The sequence below is a fragment of the Mirounga leonina genome, unplaced genomic scaffold (genome assembly GCF_011800145.1).
Source record: "Mirounga leonina isolate KUSES-001 unplaced genomic scaffold, KU_Mleo_1.0 Mir_170, whole genome shotgun sequence".
NCBI classification, from domain to species: domain Eukaryota; kingdom Metazoa; phylum Chordata; class Mammalia; order Carnivora; family Phocidae; genus Mirounga; species Mirounga leonina.
Genome location: NW_023270433.1, coordinates 17518781 through 17541475, shown reverse-complemented (window position 1 = coordinate 17541475; position 22695 = coordinate 17518781). Strand labels below are relative to the sequence as shown.

Sequence of the window (22695 nt, the reverse complement as noted above, 5' to 3'; positions counted from 1 at the left end):
CTCCTAGCTCTGTGTGCATACCGTGTGGCAGGTGTCCCCTAGTTCTCTGTGCATACCATGTGGCGGGCGTCCCCTAGTTCTGTGTGCATGGCTCTCTGTGCATACCGTGGGGCGGGCGTCCCCTAGCTCTGTGTGCATACCGTGGGGTGGGCGTCCCCTAGCTCTGTGTGTGCATACCGTGTGGCAGGCGTTGGTGTAGACAAGGTCAGGGAGGCAAAGGTTAGAGAAAACTGCCCCCAACACACTTTCACTGTTCCCAATCAACGTCTCAACCTCCTCCAAGTGCTTTAAGAGCTATCGCCCGACACAGTCACCATTTAGGAAACACCGACTGCATGCAAAGTTTCTTTATTGCAACGCAGAGTATACCAGGATGAAACAGGCATTATCTCTACCCTCAGGGAAGTTCCAGTCCAAGTGTGGGGCAAGGTTAACAACAAGGACTTTGGAGTCACACGTCTGGGTGGGAACTTAAACAAGTAACTTGATCTCCCTGGTCCCCGATTTTTCCAACTATAAAATGAATAACACTTAGCTCATAGGGGTGTTGTGAGGATGGAGTGAGCTCATGTACATAAGCAATCGGTGAATAGTCACTAATGTTACCGAGTGTCTGTGTAACAGTAACATGAGGGGAGAGATCATCTAGCACAGGGATTTGGGATTTCCATTTCCTTAAGGATTAGCACACATTCCAGCACATGGTGGGTACCCAGGCCCTGTGCTGTCAATGCATGAAGCGTGAGGCCCGTGAGAGAAAGGAGGGCAGGAGGCCTGCCAGGGAGCCCCCCCGGGGACACAGGGAAGCTTCCTGTAGACATTTACATGGAGCTCAGACTTGAAGAGTGGGTAGAATTCAAATTGGAAGGAAGATTAGAACGGCAGCTATAGCAAGAAGCAAGGCGTGATCGCTGTACAACCTTACTAACAATTCATTAATCACTTTATAGTTTATAAAAGACTTCTACCTTCAGCACCTCCATTGAGCTCGGCCCAATTTGAGCGTACTCTGAAGCTCAGGGAGGGGACGTACCTTGCCCAACGCCACACAGCTTCTAGGTATTAGAACATAGACTTGTTTACACTATTAGCTACCCCGTACTGCGTGTTTTTTATGGGCCGGGAATTCTGCTCTGTACCGTTCCTGCCCTCTCCGTTGTGATGCTCACCGCACCCCTCAGAAGTGAGTCCTATCACCAAATCTGAAGAGGCTACCGTTCAGCTCGGCGCCTGGTGCATAAGAAACTCAGTGACTACTCGCTGCCATCGTGACCCCTATTTCACAGATGGAAAGCCTGAGCTTCGGCAAGGTTTGAAGGTTCACGACACATACAGCTTGCTGCAAGACTCGAACCCCGGCTTATCTGCCTCCACAGACTGCCCTGTGATCAACGTTGCTGCCTCCACAGCTTTCTTCACCAAAGCCGGCCCCTCTTCCCCTCTGTCTCAGCCTCCTGGAATCCGGGAGAGGGATGCCGTCAGCTTTGCTCTTCCCTCTGGCGTGCGGCGGGCCTTCAGGAAAGCCCCCTCTTACCGTCTTGTTGCTTTCCTCCCCAGCTGCGTGCACTTCGCGTGTGAGGCCGCTGACTGCCCAGAACTGGCCGTGGAGAACGCGTCTCTCAACTGCTCCAGCAGTGACCGCTATCACGGCGCCCGGTGCACCGTGAGCTGCCAGACGGGCTACGTGCTCCAGATACAGCGGGACGACGAGCTCATCAAGAGCCAGGTGTGCGCAGGTGCTGGGCTCAGAGCCCCTCTGCGGTCCCCCGGGGTTGGGGGTGGGGAGAGGCTGGCTGACTGGGTGTTGAGCATTTCACAGGGTGCCACCACCCAGCACATGCTCAATAAATACGTGTTGATTGAATGCATCAATCCATGAATCTGGAATTTCCAAGACCAGGGTTTCTGTGCAGAATAGTGTTCCATACACACAGCACGTATCAGAGTCTTTGTTGGGATTGTAAGTGTGGAAAAGCACCTGCGGAGCACTTGGAAAGGAAACCCTCACAGGCTGAGCTCCGCTACAATGGAAGGGGCTGCTTTAGAAAGAGGTGTTCACTCATTCACTGTCATTGTAAAACAGATTGCAAAACATCTGTTCGCCAGGGACCAGATGCTGTAGTAGGTGCTAGAGAAAAAAACAGATGTCACTAAGATAAACCTAGGCCCTCCTCCCAAGGAGGACTGTTGCCGGGAGCGGGCAAGGAGTGAGTCATGACCTCTCAGTGTGATAAATGCCCATCTAGGCAGGTGCCGGGTGTGGTGAAAGCCCAGGGGGAGTCACCCTGGAAGAAGTGGCTTGAAAACAGAGAACCAGATAGATGGATGGGCACAGGGGTATGTTGGGGGTGTGGGGAAGAAACAGGTGCTCTGGGCACAGGCAGAAATGGTAGGAGGAGGCCTGTGGCTGAGAAAAGAGCATGCCACAGACGGATTTATTCCTCCCCCCAACTCACCCAAGCAATGAGGCTGGAGGGGCCAGCAAGGTCCACCAGTGCACAGCCCTGTTCGCTTGGCCAGGAAGTTTGAGGTTGATCTTTAGGGCCACAGGGAGCTTTTGAAGACAGTGACGTGGTCAGATCATGGTTGATCAAGGTCCTTCTGGCTGCCCGCTTGGGTGTGGCTTGGCGTCTGGCGGTGCGACCCATCCCAGGGAGAGCCCTCACGGGTCATCGGAGTTGCTCACGGAGGAGGGCAGTTTCCGGCGCAAGGGCCATGGCAGTGGGTGGATTTGAGATGCGGCAGAGTGTTGCTTCAGCCAGATGCTGCTGTGGGGTCTCAGGGTGGGGGTGTGGGGAGTGGGGCGATGAAGCCCGGAGATCTGAGGTTCCAGAGCTCGGTCACTAGACGCAGCCTTTCCCGGGACCCTGCTGCCAGGCTTGCCCTTCCTGCTGCAGACACACGGGGACACTCCTTGCAGCTGGGGAGGCCGTGGTACAGAGCTTCTGGGCTGGAACAGAGTCCCGCTGGAGGCAGCTCCGGGGCCCTCAATTGCTTGTCTTAGACACCTACTTCCTTGTGTTTAACATGGCAGGTCTGAACTCCTGCGGAAACAATTAGGCTGTTTTGGCAGGGAGGGACCTCTGCTCCCTTTGATGTGTGCTCAAGAGGGGAAAAATGTCCTTTGCTTTTAAAATTCCAGATCAACATTTGGCATCCCCAATCCCCTGGGATCTGGCAGCTTCCTCCTTGAATGGCAGCCTGTGGGCTGCCCACGGCGGTCCCTCCCTTGGCTCTGAAGCTCAGCCTCACCCCTCCACCCACGCACCCCTGCCATCTTCTGGTTTGGTTCAAAGCCCTGTCGACCCTTTTCGCTTTTCCCAGGCTTGTTCTGTCCTCATGTCTACCTCTCTCAACTATCTCAGGGCAGGGAGGGGCTCTTAGAGCCATTCTGGGGTTCAGTGCCAATGCAAGAGCTCAAGGAAGGAAGGGGACTTGCCCAAGGTCTCATAGCACAGAGAACAAACATCCAGGCCTCCCGTATCCCAGGGCAATGCCCACTTGGTGCCAAACGCTGCAAAGGGTACCTGTTACCTCTTGCAGAGCCAAGAAAAGATATGACGATCGAGAGCCAGTGAACCACCTTGTGCATTTTTCACAGGCTAGTTCATGAAAGAAGTCATCAGGCCCCAGGAGGTCTGAGCCTCGAGATTCTCATCAGCCAGCACCATGGGAATACTGATCTGGGAGGCTCTGCAGGGAGCAGTTAGGCATGCGGCCGTGTCACTTGGAGCTAATCAGTGTCCCTGAGCCTCAGTGTCTGCATCTGAAGAATGGGAACTGAGATACCTAATTCATTAAAAGCCAGTTACAGTTCAACGTGGATCTCCTGGGGCCAGGATGAGACCAGTGGGGCCAGGGTGAGGGGAGAGGTGTTCCCCACATTTGGTGTTCAGTGTGCTTATTGTCTCCACCTCTGCCTTCCAGGTGGGACCCAGCGTCACGGTGACCTGCAGCGAGGGCAAGTGGAACAAGCAGGTGGCTTGTGAGCCAGTGGACTGCGGCGTCCCAGACCAGCATCACGTCTATGCCGCGTCCTTCTCCTGCCTTAAAGGCACCACCTTTGGCAGCAAATGCTCCTTCCAGTGCCGTCACCCCGCGCAGCTAAAAGGTATGGAGGAGGGCCCTTGGGCTGGGTTTGCCCTGCTTGCTCTGTGGGAAACCCGGAGGGTGCTTCCAGGCCCTCCCCTGTGTCTCAAACACCCAGGGTCGGGCGGGCTTTTATCTGCTCTTCTGATTTCCCTCCACCAATGGAGGGAATTTATGTGCACTGCCTTGTTGTGCAGCCAAGGAGAAAGTAAAGTGTGGATAATAAGATGGTGACATCTCCTCCAGGGTCCTTGCAAGTCTTACAGAAGAGAGAAGGGAAGGAATGGAGGGGGGGAGGGAGGGAGGGAGGGAAAGATGAAAAGAAAGTAACATTTGGAACCGGCTAGGATGAGGACCCAGTAAGCCCAAGAGATACATTTTAGGATTATTGCTCTGTTCCCAGCGGAGGACATGCAGCCTCAGAGACGTTAAAGAGCTTGCCCAAGGCCACACTCTCCAGGGTGGGATCCATGTGGGGGCCCAGGTGTGTCTTTCACCAAAGCCACTGCTCCTCTTTAGGAGGGATCCACTGGAAGGGGAGCAGCTGTGGGCAGGAACTCTTGATGGGGATCTCCTGGGCAAGGCCCCGGAGTGTTGGGTGAGTGAGGCAGAGTCAGGCTGGCCTGGCTGACTGAGGATGTCAGGACCAGAAGGGTTCTCAGAGCTCGGGTCAAATAACTGATTATTTGGAAACATGGCAAAACCGAGGTCCAGTGAGAGGGAAGAAGGAACTTGAAGAAAATCACAGAGCAAGTTAGTGGTATTTCTAAAGGAACACTCTTGGCTTCCAGTCAGAATACTGAGGGTTTGACATGACGTGACATGATCTCCAAGTTATGATGGTTCGACTTGCAATTTTTTGATGGTGTAAAAAGCGGCGTGCTTTCAGTAGAAACCATACTCTGAATTCTGAATTTTGACCTTCTCCTGGGCTGCTGCTATGTGGTCCAACACAGCATCGGGGTGCTGGGCAGTGGCACCTCGCAGCTGATACCCAACAGCCATTCGATCTGCCACTTTCAGTAGAGCAGTCAATAAATTACATAAGGTATTCAGCTCTTGATTATAACATAGGCTTTGCATGAGACAATTTTGCCCCACTTTGTAGGCTACTGTAAGTGTTCTGAGCACGTTTAAGGTAGGCTGGGCTAAGCCAGGATGTTCAGTGGGTTAGGAATACAAATGCATTTTTGACTTGCAATATTTTCAACTTATGATGAGTTTATTGGGATGTCACCCCATCATATGTTTTTTTTTTTTTAAGATTTTTTATTTATTTATTTGACAGAGAGAGAGAGAGCGAGAGCAGGAACACAAGCAGGGGAGTGGGAGAGGGAAAAGCAGGCTTCCCGCGGAGCAGGGAGCCCAATGCGGGGCTCGATCCCGGGACCCTGGGATCATGACCTGAGCCGAAGGCAGACGCTTAACGACTGAGCCACCCAGGCGCCCCAACACCCCATCATATGTTGAGGAAGATCTGTATACCCTTTCTCAGAGGTGCCAGGACTTTCTCCTTTCCTTGTTTTATCAGAGGGAACATGGTCCCTTTATCAGATACCCAAAATGGTATCTCACTCAAGCATGGGTCCTACCTCAGACGTGTCCGACCATCAAGCAAAGGTCCCGCCATCATTCTACTGAGTAGGAATAATGGATTCCCATGGGGTGTGGGGGGGGTAGGGCGCAGGTCTATGAATTCCCTTGAACTTAGATGTAATATTATGTATTCCTGAGTTTCAGGCATTTTGATGATTGGAGAGGGTCAATAGTTTCCCCAAATTTTCAGGGGGATGCAGAACTCCCAGTGATTACTGGACATGAGTTCCTGAAGGGCAGTGGCGATGTGTAATCCATTTTCCCATCGCTGTCAGCAAGCCCGGAACCTAGCCTTAATAAGACTTAATAAGGTGTTTTGACTGGATGGCTGGATAAATTGATAAAAGTAATACCACAGGAAATGTTTCTTTTAAGAAGTGAATGAAAGACCAAGTAATCTCCCTATACTACTCCAAAAGAAAAACAGGAAGCACTCATGGGATTCAGCCTTTAGTTCCTCTCATTTTTAACCCAATGTGATTTGAATACAGAAACTATAGACACTTCAGGTGAGATACTCTAAAGACGTAGGCTGGAGAGAGGTGAAGAGATAGTGGGAATTGTAAGCCCTCCACATTTCTGAGTCTTTCCCGTGGCCCAGATGTGGGGCATGTTCACGACTCCAGACCAAGAAATCACACTTCTCCTCTCAAACAGAGACCTTTGGGAAGGAGTGGTGTGTAAATTAGCATTGATTATTAGAGCCCTCACTGTGGCTTAAAATGATCCTTTTTTAAAAAAATGATTTATTTTATTTATTTTGGAGAGAGAGAGAGAGCGAGAGAGAGCGTGCGAGTGCACATGCATGTGCTCACACACTGGGGGGAAGGGGCAGAGGGAGAGGAAGAGAGAAAATCTCAAGCAGACTCCGCACTGAGTGTGGAGCCTGACACAGGGCTTGAACTCACAACACTGAGACCATGACCTGAGCCGAAATCAAGAGTCAGATGCTTAACTGACTGAGCCACCCGGGCACCCCTGCTAATAATGATTCTCAGTCAAAGTGATTCAGACTCTTTTGCTTCTCTGCTGACTATGGTGGAAGGGGGGGGTGACCCCGCTGTGGGGGCGAGGCCCCAGAGGGACCATCATTCTGATCATTGTTGATCCCAACTTTGTTCTTCCCTTGAGAATACAGAGAAGCCTCTCTCCAGTGGCCACACTGACCCACTAGGACCCACTGGCATTTCATGCACCTTGGTTGTCAGCATCATCTGGTGCTCAATCCCAGATCTGATGCTTCTCCTTGGGTCTGCAGGCAGCAAGGACTGTGTGAAGGCCCCGCTACCTCTTTCTTGACCTTGAAAATGCCCCCCTTCTCAAGCGAGGGGGTAAAGAGGTGAACAACACAACTTTTTTCCTCCATTTTTTGTTTGCTTCCCTTTCCTCCCTTCATTTTGCTTTTCCTAGTAGCTTAAATGAAGCAAAAAGAGCACTGTCTTTAGAATCAGACAGACTAGGATTCCACTCCTGGCTCTGCCCCAGCTGTTGATCTTAGGAGAGCTATTTCATGGCTCTGAGCTTCAGTACTCTCATCTGTAAAATGGGTTGGAGGAGGGCTCACATTGAAGGGTCAGGTTGAGGCCTGAAAGAGAAGGTATGTGTAAGATTCCAGAGCCAAAGAAAGTGCTTAGCGAATACTGACCTTCCCCAAGGGGCACCCCTTGTGAGAACCTTGTGCCGTGGCCTCTCTCCCAGCCCTGACCTCTGTCTCATGGAGGCCTTAGTCCTGGGGGCTGTGGAGACACGCTCCCTCATCCACGCTCCGTCCAGGACCCGGAGGTTAAGTGTTGGCAGCCAAGCAGTTACATGTAGCCCCCTGGCAACTGGTATAACGTGGGTAACCCCCCCAAACCCACTCCCCCTTCTATTCCCAGTGAGTTTTTCTTGAATATCCCCACTTTCACTTAAATTCTGAGCCCTCTTCAAGATGTATGCAAAATATCCTGCAAACTCATAGCCTTAGAGTCCCTTCTGCCAAAGCACTTTACCAAGTGAGCCCTACCAGCACAGACAGAAGCTACAGAAACGGAGGGAAAATACATTCTCAAGTTCAACAACAACAACAACAAAACTTCAAAGTCATAAATGTTTAATTAAAGGGCTGAACATGCCACATTACTTATATCACCTCGTCAACCTCAACTCAGCTGTGTTGGGTGCATTTGGTATTGAGTGTGGAGTGGGGCTTCTAAAAAGCAAGTGTGCCTTGGAACGCCAGGCTGGCTTAGTTGGAAGAGCATGGGGCTCTCGGTCTCGGGGTTGTGAGTGGGAGCAGAGATTACTTAAATAGGTAATCTTAAAAAGAAAATAAAGTAAGCACACCTTCCTCTTACAAAGATCTTTTTAAAAGACCTATTGTGTGCTTCTGGCTTTTGTTGGCTTTTCTGTTTTGCTTCTTTAATCTCAGATTGAAAACTCAGCCTATCCACTTGTTTCCAGAGGATACCCAATACCATTGAGCACTTCCTGATTTCTCAGACTTTTCCGAAGACAGGGATGTGAGCTGGGGGGACACCCAGCACCTCTCCCTGCAGAACCCTGTTACGACTTCCCTCATGGTAGAAATTGCACATTCTATCTTCTGTCTCAGGAGGAGACCCTTCTTTCTCTCAGAAGCAGGTGGCTGGGCCCTGGAGGGTCCCAAGGGTCTCATCAGGGCATCTTCTCCACAAAAACAGGGTCATCCCCCCACTCCAACAGAAATTCTCATACAGCCCCTAAGAGAACGCTGCTTTCTCCCTCTGTTACCTTAATGTTTGGGATGGTGAGGGTCCAGGACGTCACTGAGTCAAAACCACTGCTGAGTGCTGATGGGAGACCACTACTCAGATTCTGCCTGGGGACTTGAGGCTCACAGTAGAGAAGGGACTTGTCCATTATGAGACCACTTTTTGATGTGACCAAGGCTAAGATGTCATCTGTTAAATAATTCTTCCCATCTCTCTCACTCCTGCTCCACACTGAGCAGTTGCCCAAGTTTCGAGAGTCAAATCTGCTTTTACTTGCTATCTCAGAAGCCCTTTAACCTTTCCTAAAGTCTGTCCCTCAACCCAGAACCCCATCAAAGTCTGGAACGTCAGAGCTGGGAGGAGCCCAGGGGTCATCAAGGTGAATCATTTGATTTCACGATGGGGAAACCGAGGCCCAAGAGAGGAAGTCATTTACACAAGGACACATAGGAGTTACCATTAGCACTGGGGCAGGGTCCTGCCCCTAGAAATGGTACCCCCTTGCTAGGCATGCCATTCCCACCAATCTGGTGAAATCATCTAACTTATGTCTGCCATTGGCATTCGCAAGCCTCTTCTTCATGGCAGGTGTCCAGCGTTGCAGGCTCCTTTCTCTCTCTTCTTGGGAAGGTTTCCATCACTTATTCCTGACTGTGACTGCATCTGACAACAGCCTCTTTCCTTTGAGTCTAACATGTTGGGAAGGTTTCCATCACTTATTCCTGACTGTGACTGTATCTGACAACAGCCTCTTTCCTTTGAGCCAAACATGTGGAATGACAAATGGGGCCCCTTGGTAAAGAAATTTAGAAGTGACGGGCACCATTCTGGACAGTGGGCGGGGGGAGGTTCTGAAATATTATTATATGACCAGTTTTTGATTTCGAGATACTCCACTCGTCCAAATTCTCCTGATTCCGTGAGATGTTCTTTGGCTGTGCTCATGGATAAAGGCTCTGTCATGGGATCAAGAGAGCACTTAGGAGTCAGGCAGACCTGGAGGGAGCCCCAACTCTAGATTGAGGGAACTCAGTTTTCTCACCTACAAAATGGGGTTAATGACAAATTGGGTTATTAGGAGTGTCAAGCGTCCTGCCTCATGGGCTGAATTATAAACGGCTCTTAGTAGCCTTCCTTTCAGACATTTAGGGGGAGAACTAGACAAGTAAACGATCAAGATATAACCTGATTCACCCTGGCTAGAGCTGGAAGAATCCAATTTGACTGACCAAACGACATATTTTCTGGGACTGCCAAGCCCAGCTCGGATTTTCTCTTTGACTCCTTGGAGTCCAGGAGCCTAGCAATGTGCCTTCAGGACTAAAATTGGCAGAGGCTTGCATGCTTCTCTTTAATGGGTCCATCTCTTCTGTCTTGGTTTTTCCCTCTGACTTGCTACAGCCTGAGTGCTGGCTGAAGTTACCGTTGGCTATCGTTGGGAAAACAACCATCCTGAAATCCTTGATGTCCTCCTTTCCTGCCTCACCTGGCCCCGGACCTTGTACACAGAGACCTCTTTACACATCCTGTCTTTCTTCCTCTTCCTCTTCTGTAACTTCTGTTAAGGTCTATTTCTCATCAAGAGCAATGAAACTGAATCTCCTCCCAGTTCCAGCAGCACTAGCCTTTGGCTGATGCAGCCTCCCGAGGGCTTGCATGTCCACTTCCAGTCCCTCTAGCTGCATCTGTGTTTTCTCAAAACAATACAGTGGCCAATATTCTTTCACATCCTAAAAGGTTAGAGCTGCAAGAACTCAAAGACAGCTTTGGCTTAGGGCCAGAGAGGTTAGGTGACTTGTTCAAGGTCACATGTAGATTCATAATAGCTCATGCATTTAACAAATGGTATTAAAGGCCCACTGTGTGCTTGGCACTAGGCTAGATTCTGGCACTAAAAGAATGAAAAAGGTCCATTCCCTGGCCTTAGGATGCAGGCACCATGTAAGAGGTATTAAGAAAACCAGACGTTGGGGCTCCTGGCATTTCTCTCCTTGTAGTCTGCCCTAGGTTAATTTCAATCTTAAAGGCACTCTGGAGGAGATTTGGTCTTCTGGGTAATCTTTTGAATGAAATAATAAAAATAGACACATCTTTTTGACAGCACATTTACAATTATTTTAATGCTCGTTAGAGACTGGAATTTCTTGAGACACATTCGTAGACAGGCTGAGCACGATTTATTTTCCTGACTTTAAAAGACGAACGGATGAAAGTTCAGGGTCGCATAACCTTTTGGAACCCTGTCTGTGACATCACTGTTACCCCAACCAGAAGCCCCGGGCTCAGAAATGCCTGCGCCTATTGTCCTGAGTCATGTTCCCCCAGGAAACACAGGTAGGGAATGAGATAGGGAGGCTTGGACGTGACAGAAGCATCCAGAATCTCTTTGAGAGCCAGGTTCTGCTGTGGGCAACCAGAACTCAGTCCTTTTGGGGAGCTATGGGAGACAGGGTAGAATCTTCTTCAGAACTAATGCCACTTCCAGCAGCACTGAAGCCCCAGCCCTGGGAGCTGGCCCTGTGGGACCACAGCAAAAGGCCTCTGGCATAGGGTTGCAAGTATGGGGACCATCCTTCGGGGTGTTGAGGTCAAGGCCAAGGGGATGAGGGCAGGACATGGATAGCGCGTGTCATACCCTGCTTTCTTCAAAGCCACATGGTGGGTATAGAGTAGTGGCTCTAGCTGGGTCATGGAAATACTGATTCTGTGCAGCTCAGCATCTGCATCTCTTGGATTTTGTTTGTTGGCGGGGAGGGGGCATGTCCATGGTCCTGAACCACCAGTTGAGGCTTTAGCGTGGTTCTTCCTTTGACCGTGGTACACAGCTAACTCCTATTTACCCTCTCTCAGAATTTAACATTTCTGGTTTGCGTTTCCTCTCTTGATGAACATTTTGCAATTTTTTATGTTCTCTTGCCACCAAAGGACCATGACTTGCCCTCCACGACGTATAATTTGCATAGCTGATAGGGTGTGCTTTTAGGAGTCCTTAACACTTTTTTCCACCGGTATTTTATCCTTCTTGGGGAATTCAGAGAGGTGTGTGCCCTGTATCTTTTATAACTTCTCTTCCCCTCTCCCCTCCTAAGTTTCTCCCATAGCTTTAGCTATGCCCGTACACCCCAAAACACTGCCCCAATCACAAAAGCAATGCAAAAAGTAGTTTGTAGTCTCTGGTGTTCTAGAAGCCTCTCTGCTTCTATGGAACCCAAATGAATCATCCTCCACTTGACGTAGAAATCTCTGCAGTTTGCAGCATCACTGTTTATCAGCACACAATCCTCTGTGGGGTTCACAGACACTAGGTTGGCTCGTGCTCACCAGATGGATCGCACTGACGCAGGAGGAGAAAGAAGACAGTGAATGGGGTCGGGGGGAGCAAGGAGCCTACAGAAAAGGGCACAGCACTCCCTGCTTCATCTTCAACCTGCTCTATTTGTCTCTAGAGTACCTGCTGCCTTCCAGCACACCAAACGGCGTATTTCTTCATGCTGTTTCTTGGGCTCCTCCCTGTCACGCTAGAATCGAAGCTCCAAGAGGGCAGGGTTTGAGGGGTTTTTGTTTGTTTGTTTTGTTCACTGCTGTGTCCCAACATACAGAGTAACTGGCACATAGTCGGCATGTCCGGATGCTTGTTGGATGAATGAAGGGCTCTGTGCCCTCACAGGGCCCTCCTCAGATCAGCCAGTGAAGGCAAGGTTAGGAGGGAGGGAGGGAGGGAGGCAAGAAGGGAGGGACGGGGAAAGAAGCAAATAAGGACCCTGACAGCATTTCCCTGGACATTTTTCAGAAATGTTTCCTTTTGTCTTCTCATCGCCATGAGAGACAGGCGCAATCCTTCTCTTTCTATAGACTGGAGAGCTGGGGTTTGCCTCTCTCATTTGGCTCCCTGAGAACAGACGAAAAGGCTCTACTGAGCATAGGTAGCCAGGTTCCCATAGAAAACAACTCCTCCGTCATTAGACAACACTGATTCTAAGCTTCAGTTTGCCTTTTACTAACTATGAGGACTTGGTCAGGTCACTTCTCTCTCTGAGTCTCTACTCCCAAACATGCGTCATCCCGCTACGAGCCCGCTGTGAGACTAACTCAGACAACGTCCCACGGCACTCAGGAGGCAGTGCATGTCAGCTCCGCCCCTACCCCTTCACCCCTCCACCCCTCCACCCTTCCCGTCCCGCAGCCTCCCACGAGCGTCCAGCCCTGCTTGTCAACACCGTTCGGTAATAACCGTGGAGAGGAGCATTCGGTTGAGAAACGCGGGCTTCGGGTCCATCTCTAATTGTCTTGGGGAGGTTTGGGGCAGGCTGTTCAGCGATAATATATAAGCTGGCAGTGAAAAGCCCGAAGCCTCGTGGTTTACTTCTTTGCACCGTAGCCTCCTGGTGGCAATCCGCACACCTGTCGGAGCTGGCATGGGCTTCAGGGGAGCGCTGCTCTGGCGAAGCTTCACTGAACGCTGGGGCCTGTAAAAAAATATCAGACCTCCGGATACCATAGTGCCATCACTTCCAGGCCCAAGGGGGGCTAAGAGATGTACAGGGGCACGGGGCCCAGAGAGGAGCGGCCAGCAGCTCGAGGTCGCCTGGCACACTGCTACGAGAGCGCAGAGTCGATTCTGATGGGAGCCTGCTTTGTCAGTTATTAGAAGGCATATGTACTTTCCCCTGTCGGCTCGGATGCCCACTGGGCAACAAGGAGGATGGATGGAAGGAGCAGGAAGGTCTCTTTCCTTTTTTTTTTTTTTAAAGATTTTATTTATTTGACAGAGAGAGACACAGCGAGAGAGGGAACACAAGCAGGGGGAATGGGAGAGGGAGAAGCAGGCTTCCTGCTGAGCAGGGAGCCTGATGTGGGGCTTGAACCCAGGACCCTGGGATCATGACCTGAGCCGAAGGCAGACGCTTAAAGACTGAGTCACCCAGGCACCCCATGGAAGTTCTCTTTCCTACGCAGTAGAAGAGGTTCCGAATCGGGAGTTGGGATCCTTGAATTTTAATTTACTGTCAGTGTGGGGTGAGTTAGTCCCTGCGCTGGATCTTCTCTTTGTCACAGCGCCCTCCATCTCCCAGAGGCCCTCAGTTGGAAACAGAAGGGGCTGGAATTCCAAGAGGAGGACCCTCTGGCTTTTCAAGCTTAATGAAGCCCAGGCAGCCCATAAGTTAGCTTGGGTGTCAGAGACCCCCCTCACCCTGTCTGCTAACCTTGCCCGCCTGTGTCCTCCAGGCAACAACAGCCTCCTGACCTGTATGGAGGACGGCCTGTGGTCCTTCCCAGAGGCCCTGTGTGAGCTCATGTGCCTAGCTCCGCCCCCAGTGCCCAACGCAGACCTCCAGACAGCCCGGTGCCGAGAGAACAAGCACAAGGTGGGCTCTTTCTGCAAGTACAAGTGCAAACCTGGATATCACGTGCCTGGCTCCTCTCGGAAGTCAAAGAAGTAAGTAGGGCTGGAAACACACTCTCACAGGTTCTGGGGGCGAGGAGAACCAGGTCTGGATGTCTGATTATAAGGAAGCACTCATTTTTTTTTTTTTTTTTTTTGCTGGAGGCAATACCCACTGTTCATCATATGCTGCCCTGTGAGAATCTACAGGGACATTGTTAGTAACTGCCTCCTGGCTGTGTGACCTCAGGCAAGCGACTTCACTTCTCTGGGCCTCAACTTTTCAATAATAAGATGGAGATGATAATACCAGTTACAGCATTATATTATTGTAAAGAATAAATGAGGATGTGTCTAGAAAGTGTTTGCAAAGTGCCTGGCACATAGTAATTGTTCAATAAATGGTAGGAATGAATATCATCATTGTACTAGCACCCATCAGAACACTCTAGAAGGAAGGAAGAGGACAAGAGTTGGCAGGACTTGAGTTTATTTCAGTCCACATGGAACTGAGAGAATGTCTGAAACTCTTGCTTGACCCAAGTCAATGAATTTTCTTTAATCCCTACACGTGCTCCTTACCAACTAATAGGGCAGGTCAGGGATCCGGAGTGGGAAAGGGAAATGAGAGGTCAGCTGGCTCCAGAGAAACTTGGGTGTTGGATAGGGCATGAGTCCAGCCATCTGATCCTTGAGACATCTCTTCTTTTATCTCTTCTTTGAAGACGGGCCTTCAAGACTCAGTGTACCCAAGATGGTAGCTGGCAGGAGGGCGCTTGTGTTCCTGTGACCTGTGACCCACCTCCGCCGAAATTCCATGGGCTCTACCAGTGCACGAATGGCTTCCAGTTCAACAGCGAGTGTAGAATCAAGTGTGAAGACAGCGATGCTGCCCAGGTAAGACTCTTTGAACTTGAAGTTTGGTGCTCTGGGCCCCATCCTATCTGCTTACCGAAGACCCATCTGTATCTGAAGAACAGCATCCTTCCGGATCCTCTGCAGATACCGCAGTGTCGCCAATGCAGAAGCTAAGAAACTGGGTTCTGATTATCTTCTTTGGGAATCTCCCTAAGCCTTGTTTTCCTCCCTAAACACCCTATTTTGGCTCAGAGATTCTTAGCTTTGCAAAATGGTTAGTGTTAGAGCCCTTATGAAGGAAAGCATATATGGAATCCCATGGTGTAAAAACAATCACAGTTGAGTTACTGTGATAGGAATGACCAGGGTGGTTTTGCCAACTTTCCACCACCATCACCTGTGGTTGTCCCTGGAGTATTTAAAAACGCAATGCCGCCATGTCCTCAAGACATCAGTTGGCTCTGGCAGCATGAAGAGAAGGGGAACCACATTCCGATGAGAAGTATACAGTCCAGAGAACACTAGGGAAGAAAGGGAGACCAGGAGGAGATAGCAGGGTTGGGATCTTATCTCCATCCCCCTGTAACCGAGAGGAAGTCTGGCACTTGAGCCGTTCCTGCTGATGGAGTCTATGACTAAAGTTTCTCTTACTCCTTCTAAGACAGGTAGGGAATCTAGAACAGAAAAGGGAAATGGCAAATCCACCATGGTTCCGCCACGATAAACCAGCCATTTTGGGTTGATAGCCCGAGCCTTATATTTCAAGGGTGTGCAAGGACCTTCCGCCAGGTGGGGCTGGGGTTTAGCCGTCTGGGACCCAGGGCTGGCTTCACCTGCAGCCGGTTCTCATCCGTTTTTATTAGTGCCCCGCCAGTGCCAGGCCCTGCAAACCACCATCCTCAATGCCCCCTCACCTGCTCCTCACATGAAAGAGCTCCCCTCTCCTTTTCCAGCTACCTCGCTCCTCATCTTCCTCCCCAGGCCAGCCTGGGCACCCATTCCTCCAGGAACCCCCTTTTTTATTGAAGGATGGTTGACACACGATTTGTTGCAGGTGTACAACACAGCTGTGCTCGCCGTATATGTCGCTACCATCGGTCACCGTGCAGGGCTGTCACACTACCGTGGACTATCTTCCCTGTGCTGGAAGCCCATACCTCCCACTCCCACTCCCCTGCACCTGTGTTGCCCGTCCCCCCACCCCTCCCCTCTGGCAACCATCAGTTTCAGGAACTCTTTCTTGAGGTCCCTTCTACGTTTGGGCTCAGTGCCCCTGCTTGGGTTCCCCCCACCCCAGCACCGGCCACACTGCCTGTAACTCATTTCGGGTATTCCTTCCCAGGCTGTGAAGTGCTTTACCACCTCTTTCATCTGCCCTGAGTTTTCAGTACTTGGGACAGTGCCAGACACCTAGTAGGTGCTCATGGAATGTCAAGCCATGAGAGCCTCAGTGAACGTCCAGAAAAATCTCATTTTCTAAATGAGAAAAAATCACACTCAGAGCAGTCACTCAACCACCCAAGGTGACACAGCTGGTGTCGCCCGAGTCAGAATCCAGAGCCCCCCAACTGTGGACAGACTGAATCCAATAGGCACCCCCTGAAAATCCTTTGTCGTGTATACTCTTAGATGTCTGTGTACCCAGGTCATTCCCATCCTTGCCTGCCAGGGAAGCAGAAGCCAGGGCCGGGACAAGCAAAGGCCAGAGATTACCACGGCCTCACGCAGGCTGATCAACTTCCCTCTCCCTCCCTTACATAAAACTGTTGCTAACAGTTACCCAAACTGCTGAGCCAAATACTATTCTGGCCGCGGTCATGTTATCAAACTGAAACCCAGTCTGCCTGGGGCCTGCCAAGTACCTTTCATGGCCAGTTTGTATTTAAAAGAGAGGAAAATGTAAATTTATCAGACGATTCAAGCAGTTCTGTTTGGCAACTGGCGAAGAGGCTAGACGCAAAGGAGTGGGGTATTGCTTGTCGGCTCAAAGAATGAGGGGACGCGTGCCAAATGGGCTCCTAATACAATTGACGTTTCTAGTTTGTACCGAAAATGAATTTCCTCTACCCTCAGACCAGGGGCCTGAGAGCCAAATCTAGTATTCACCTCAGATCCCCTCTTGCTGCCTGTAAACACAGCAGAAACCTACGGCCCAGAGTATCTTGAATTAAACAGCTTGTATGGAGCCGGAATTCTTTGCTTTCCAGACAAGTTCCAGATCCTGGCAGAAGAGGACAGGGACTAGTATAGGGGAAGTTCACGTACTCCGTCCCACTAATGCTAAAAGCAAATTGACAAATAAATCCAGTTCATTTGTTTCTTGGGAGCCAGTATGATGCTGGATCTGGACTCTGAGTTCGAATCCTAACTTCACCACTTACCAGTGGGAGGACTTGGGCAAGTTGTTAAACCCTTTAAGTTTCAGTTTTCTCATGGGGACGGATATAATATCACCTGCCTCATGGTTTGGCAGGATTAAATAAGGTAATGAAAGTAGAGCGTGCCTATGAGTAACCCCTGAAATTGTGTAGTATACAACCTGGGCCACCGTACATGGCAGCCCTGGGGAAGAAAAACACAGATGAACTAGCTTCCCTTTAAAGGTCACTTCTAGTGGAGAGAATCCTTGATGCTCCATGTGAGCTCCTATAGAATCTGGAGAGGCAGTGGCTTGAAAGCTATCCCTCTGTGGGTGGCTAGCCCCAGAAAATCAGGAAAGGGGGCATCTGTCATGCATGAAGCCACAGTGTGGGGTGGAGAGCTGGTATGAACCACAGGGAAACCTGACTTATTGCTCAAGTAAACCTGTACAATATATGAACTCTCTAGACTAGCAATGCCCAGTAGAACTTCCTGCTGTGATGAAAATTGTCCCAGTCTGTGCTTTTTGGTATGGTGGCCACTGGCCACATCTGGCTTGTGGAGTACTGGAAACATGGCTGGAGCGACCAAGCAACCACGTTTTACCCTCTATTTAATTTTAAACAGTTCAAATTTAAATGCAAACAGCCCCGCTAATATAGTAGCTACCATATTGCACAGTTCAGCTCTCGAATTTATAGTATTTTTGTGAACCAAGACGGAGAACCTTGGTAATAACAGCTTCTCTACTTTTAAAGTGTTTCCGGGATGCCAGACTGGTGCCCCGGACTTTCTCTCATTTTGACAACTCCCACCAGCCAGACATTTGAAAAAGAAACCAACATCCCCTTTTTCGAATGAGGGAAGAAGTCCTGGAGGCTAAGTTCTTGCCCACGGTTATGAGTGAGTGGGTGGTGCTGACGGGCCCCTCCGCCCTGCTCTTCCTACCACCCCTGAACACGTCCAGGGCATGCTAGTGGCAAAGGGCGGGAACTTCATCCCCAGACAGCTGGGGAGAAGTGCTAATTGCCCCAACATTTAATCCAGCGCAGATGCTCCTGAGCTGTCCGAGGTGATAACTCAGGCCTGGTTCCACAAGAGAAGCATGGGGGAGGGGGTGGCATTTGTAGGTGATTAGGGGAACAGCCGTCTTGTGATTGGGACAGAGTCTGTGGGAGATGCATGCCCGGGGACTGCAGCAGAGGAAGAGGCTAAAGGTGCTTGTGGACGAAGTAATGCTCTTAACAGGGATTCTAGCGGCTCAGCAAAAGCAAGACAGGAAGGGTAGGAGTGCAATCAGTAACGCACCCAGGCCATTGCATGGATCGCAGAGGTGGCCGTAAAAGCCTTCCTGCAACTAGGGGCGTGCATCTGGCTCATGCCTTTATGGGTTCTGCTGTGGATACGGCGGAGTCCTCCCACACACGACACCTCTCCAAGCAGGGGTGGTTTCCGGTTGCAGCATTGTCAAAGGCTTGCCTGGACACTCTGGGCTTCCTAGAGCAAGTTAGAAACTTCACAGGAGGTGGGCAGGACCTAGGAGATCCCCCGCTGCAACCCACTTATTTTATAGATAGGACCACTGGAGCCCAGAGAGGGGAAGACACTTGCCCCAAGTCGCACAGCAAGGCACCAGCAGACTCAGATCTTCACGTCTCTGATCTCCTAACTGAGTCATTGCCCACACCCGATTTTCTTCCAGTCCTTCCTAGTACACATAGGGCTACACGTCACCCTTGGAAGGCTCAAAGTGCATATAAGGGCACTGCCTGGGAATTAAGTAATTAATAGCAGCAGTGACTTATTGAGCATTTACTCCTTGCCAGTCACCGGGCTGAGGGCTCTACTTTATTTCAGCCCCACAGCATCTGTCTGGCATTACTGCCCCATTCTGTAGATGTGGAAGCTGAGGTCCCATGAGTTAAGGTGCCCCCCCCCCCCCGCCGCCATATGGCCAGGAGTGGTGGACCGGAGGTTCCCGTTCCTAGGTCAGCCCGCCTCCAAAGCTTAGCCCTTTATGTCCCACCTGCGCTGCCTGGGTCTGTCCCGCTCTGAGGCTGCCCTGTGTCTCTCGGCCACTCTTTCGTCTATTTCCATTTCTGCTGAGGAGAAGAAATCTAATTCTCCCTCTCCCCGCCTCTCCCCTCCAGTGTAGTAAAGGCACAGAGGCTTAGTCAGGAGACCCGCCTCTGGCTCGGGCAATCCCCATGTCTGGGGCGTGCTGCCTTCCCACGGCGGCTACTGCCACTTCTAAAATGTGGGTGATGCTTGAGTGGATTCTGAAGTCCCCCCAGAGACATGGCAGCAGAGTGGCCTAGAACCTTCGCTGACACTGAGAGAGCCCGGTGCTTGTGTGGAGCTCGAGAGGCTTCCCATAATCTAACTTACTCAGTCCCCGTGATGACTCTGTCAGGCAGGGGACCCCATGCCCATTTAACAGCTGAGGAAAGTAAGGAACACAGAGAGGTTAAGGAGCTTCCCCAAGTACTCACAGCTGGGCAGTTGCAGGGCTGGGATTCGAATCTATGTCGTTTGGCTCGAGTCCATGCTCCTAACCATTAACACTAGCATCATTTGAAAAACTCACTTTTTCACTTCCTAGCTGAGCCTCAGTTTCCGAATCTGCAACAAGGATATGATTTCTACTCTACTGTGTTGTTAAAAGGATTTTTAAATGCCTGTAAAACGCTTGGCACGTGATGGGTATTTGATAATATAATTATTGTATGCCTTAGTGCTTTGTGAACCAGTGTGACTAAAGAGAGTTTGAGAGAGCACACGTGCTTTTTTACAGACCTATTCATGGGCACAAAGAGGCAAAATGTTTTGCTGAGAGATGCTCTGCCCTCTTGGATGAGATTTCACCTTTGCGTGCAGAACTGTGCATTCAGAGCTGAGTATACTTGGCACGCTCCTTGCCTAGTGGTCCTGGGTTCTCTCAGATTGCATCCTCAACGTCAGGTCTTCTGTGGTCACCTGAGACTTAACATCAAGGGTTAATTCTGAGACTCTGTACTAGCTGGTAGGTAAGCCCTGAGTGCACCAAGATCTAGTCCTAAAGGGGAACTTGGAAATCCAGAAAGGCTCTGGAAAGTCTGCTGTGCAGAGGGCACAGTGAGGGCAAAGATGCGGAGGTGGGAAGCAAGAGAAATGTGCAGGAGAGACCAGCTAACCGTGAGACTAGAAGGAAAGACAGGTGCATGGCAAGGGATGGGCCTAGCCTTGCCATCTGGGCTCCACCGTGGAGACCCTGGAGTGCCAGGGCACAAGTGTGACTCGTTTGGAAGGCGAAGGTGTCTTAGCAGAAGGATGGCATACTTTTTTTTTTTTTAAAGATCTTATTTATTTATTTGAGACAGAGAGAATGAGAGACAGAGAGCATGAGAGGGAGGAGGGTCAGAGGGAGAAGCAGACTCCCTGCCGAGCAGGGAGCTCAATGCCGGACTCGATCCCGGGACTCCAGGATCATGACCTGAGCCGAAGGCAGTCGCTTAACCAATTGAGCCACCCAGGCGCCCAGGATGGCATACTTTTTAAACGCAGATTTAATCAGCAGCCGGAAGTGCCTGATAAACTGGGCAGGAGGGAGAGGGGCTGGAGGCAGCAAGACCAGGGCCTTTATGCTCCCCTCTTCTGTGGTGGAGCCTTCTACGGTGGATTTCTCTGTGGCAAAATTCCCTGAGCAGATTCCAGCTAGTTCTAATACGTTCTCTGCTGCAAACCGAGGTCCCCAGCCAACTCTGGCCCACGTAGTGCTGAGGTCTGCAGCCCTTCAGGGGCTGGAGGCCAAATGCATCATAGGCCCAGGCCAAGGCTCCAGGAAATTGGGGTCAATTTCCTATTCCCCCAAGGGCCCAGCAGAATCATGGGGCCTGGGGCCTGGGGCTCCAGGAGGGAGAGTCGCTTCTCTGAATCCAGGCGAAGCTGCCTAAACTCTCCCTGAGCTCACGCAGAACCTCTGGGGGTGGACTCTGTAAGACGTCCCACAGCTGCATGCTTGGGATGGGCCACCCTTGTCCCGTGGCCATCGATGCTTCCACGGCAGTTGGAAAGGCCCACGAGAGGCCCGGAGAGGGCCCCCCTTTCTCTCCTGAATCCTGTCTCCTTGCAGCTGTTTTCTCAGACGGGGGACCTTCGGCCTGCATCAGCCTTTTCAACGAGCTGATTCATTTCCTCCTGAATGCACTCATTCATTTATTCCCTCATTCTCCCATGTCTTCGTTGGCTCACTCGTGCATTTATCCCCTCACCCACAGGTTCACTTGTGTCCTTGCTTATTGAACAAATTCACACCATAACTCTCCACCTATTCACCCCATCTTCTGTTAAACAGTTCTTGAATGAGCACAAATATCTACTGAGTGATGAATGAATGGACCAGGTGGTCAGGACCTGTGATGTGCTGTGGAAAGGCCCCGAGGATGCGGGGGTCTTGGGCCTTGAGGAGTTCATCCTCTAGGTGGGAAAGGATGGTAAACAGAGGCAGGGCATGTCAGAGACCTTAAGGTAGTGCACTCTGTGGGGCTAGAGCAGTGGTAGGACAGGGTCGTCTGTGCCAGACTAGGTGTCTGCGTGGGGAGAGAGACATAGCCACCAGAAGGAGCGTGAAAGCAGAAGCATGGCGGCTGGAGATGGCATACAGGGCATTTGAGGGTGCAGGCGATTTAAACCAAAGTTCGAGGTTGGTGGTGGTGCTGTAGGGAGCAAAACCATGGAGAATGAGCCAGAGCTAAGGCCATGAGGGCTCTGGAGGCCAGGCATAGGAGTCTGAGCAGAAGCCGAGGGGCACAGAAGCTAATGCATGGAGAGTAGAGCAGTCAGCTCCTCTGGCCTCATAGAGGGATTCTCTTCTTAGCCAAAGCTTTACAGAGGGAGAGAATATACAGCTTGTTCTACAATGGAGGGACCCCGATCCCGAAGCCACCCATGGTTCTCCATTCTGAATGGGTAGAGGCCACCACACTCCCTAAGCTGACTTTGAAGGCCCCACCCTGCATCTGCCAAGCAGCTCATCCTCCCTTGCTTCACAAGATGAGAACCCCCGGGGAGCTCTCTGCTGCTCACTGTCCTTCCTTGCATTTGCACCTGCCCTTTGGCCTTCCAGAAAGGTCTTTCTATCCCCGTTCTGCCTGTGATTCTATGCATCCTTGAAAACTCTTTTCCATATATCACCTCCTCTACAGGGCCTCCCTGCTTGCCCCTGACAACCGATTGCTCTCCCCGTGTCCTCAGAGCACCTAGCACCGAGCACCTTCACACTGACGTGGCTGGCTGCTCACATGACTGTCTTTCTCACGGGGGCCGATACTGGCTCACTTTACTTTTGGGCGCCACAGAGCCGGGCACAGACTGGGCACTAAGAAATGGTCCTTGGATTCAGGGGCAGTTCTAAAGTATCTGCGGGACCTCCCATGAGAATCCCAGACTCTGAAAGGGGGCTCAGCAGGAGAGGACAGTGCCTGCAAGCCGCGTGTGCCTGCCGCCTTGCGGCAGATCGAGAAACTCTGTAGTGTAGTGTAGCACCTGTGTAGGGCACGGGAGGGCACAGATAGAAGTATCCCCACACCACCTCCGGGGGTGCCATTGCTGCTGGAATGGAATGGAATGGAATGGAGCGGAAGGAAGGAAGGAAGGAAGGAAGGAAGGAAGGAAGGAAGGAAGGAAGGAAGGAAGGAA

At 50.9% G+C, this 22695-nt stretch overlaps 1 protein-coding gene across 1 annotated transcript in view; it reads left to right on the top strand.

Annotated features, from left to right (window-relative positions):
• Positions 1–22695, top strand: part of PAPPA (pappalysin 1) — a 240175-nt gene that overhangs the window by 179429 nt on the left and 38051 nt on the right. Inside the window, exons 15-18 of the mRNA XM_035016597.1 lie at positions 1558–1726; positions 3928–4111; positions 13644–13854; positions 14526–14697. Of these exons, the coding sequence (XP_034872488.1) occupies positions 1558–1726; positions 3928–4111; positions 13644–13854; positions 14526–14697 (736 nt within the window). The remainder of the gene's footprint in view (positions 1–1557; positions 1727–3927; positions 4112–13643; positions 13855–14525; positions 14698–22695) is intronic.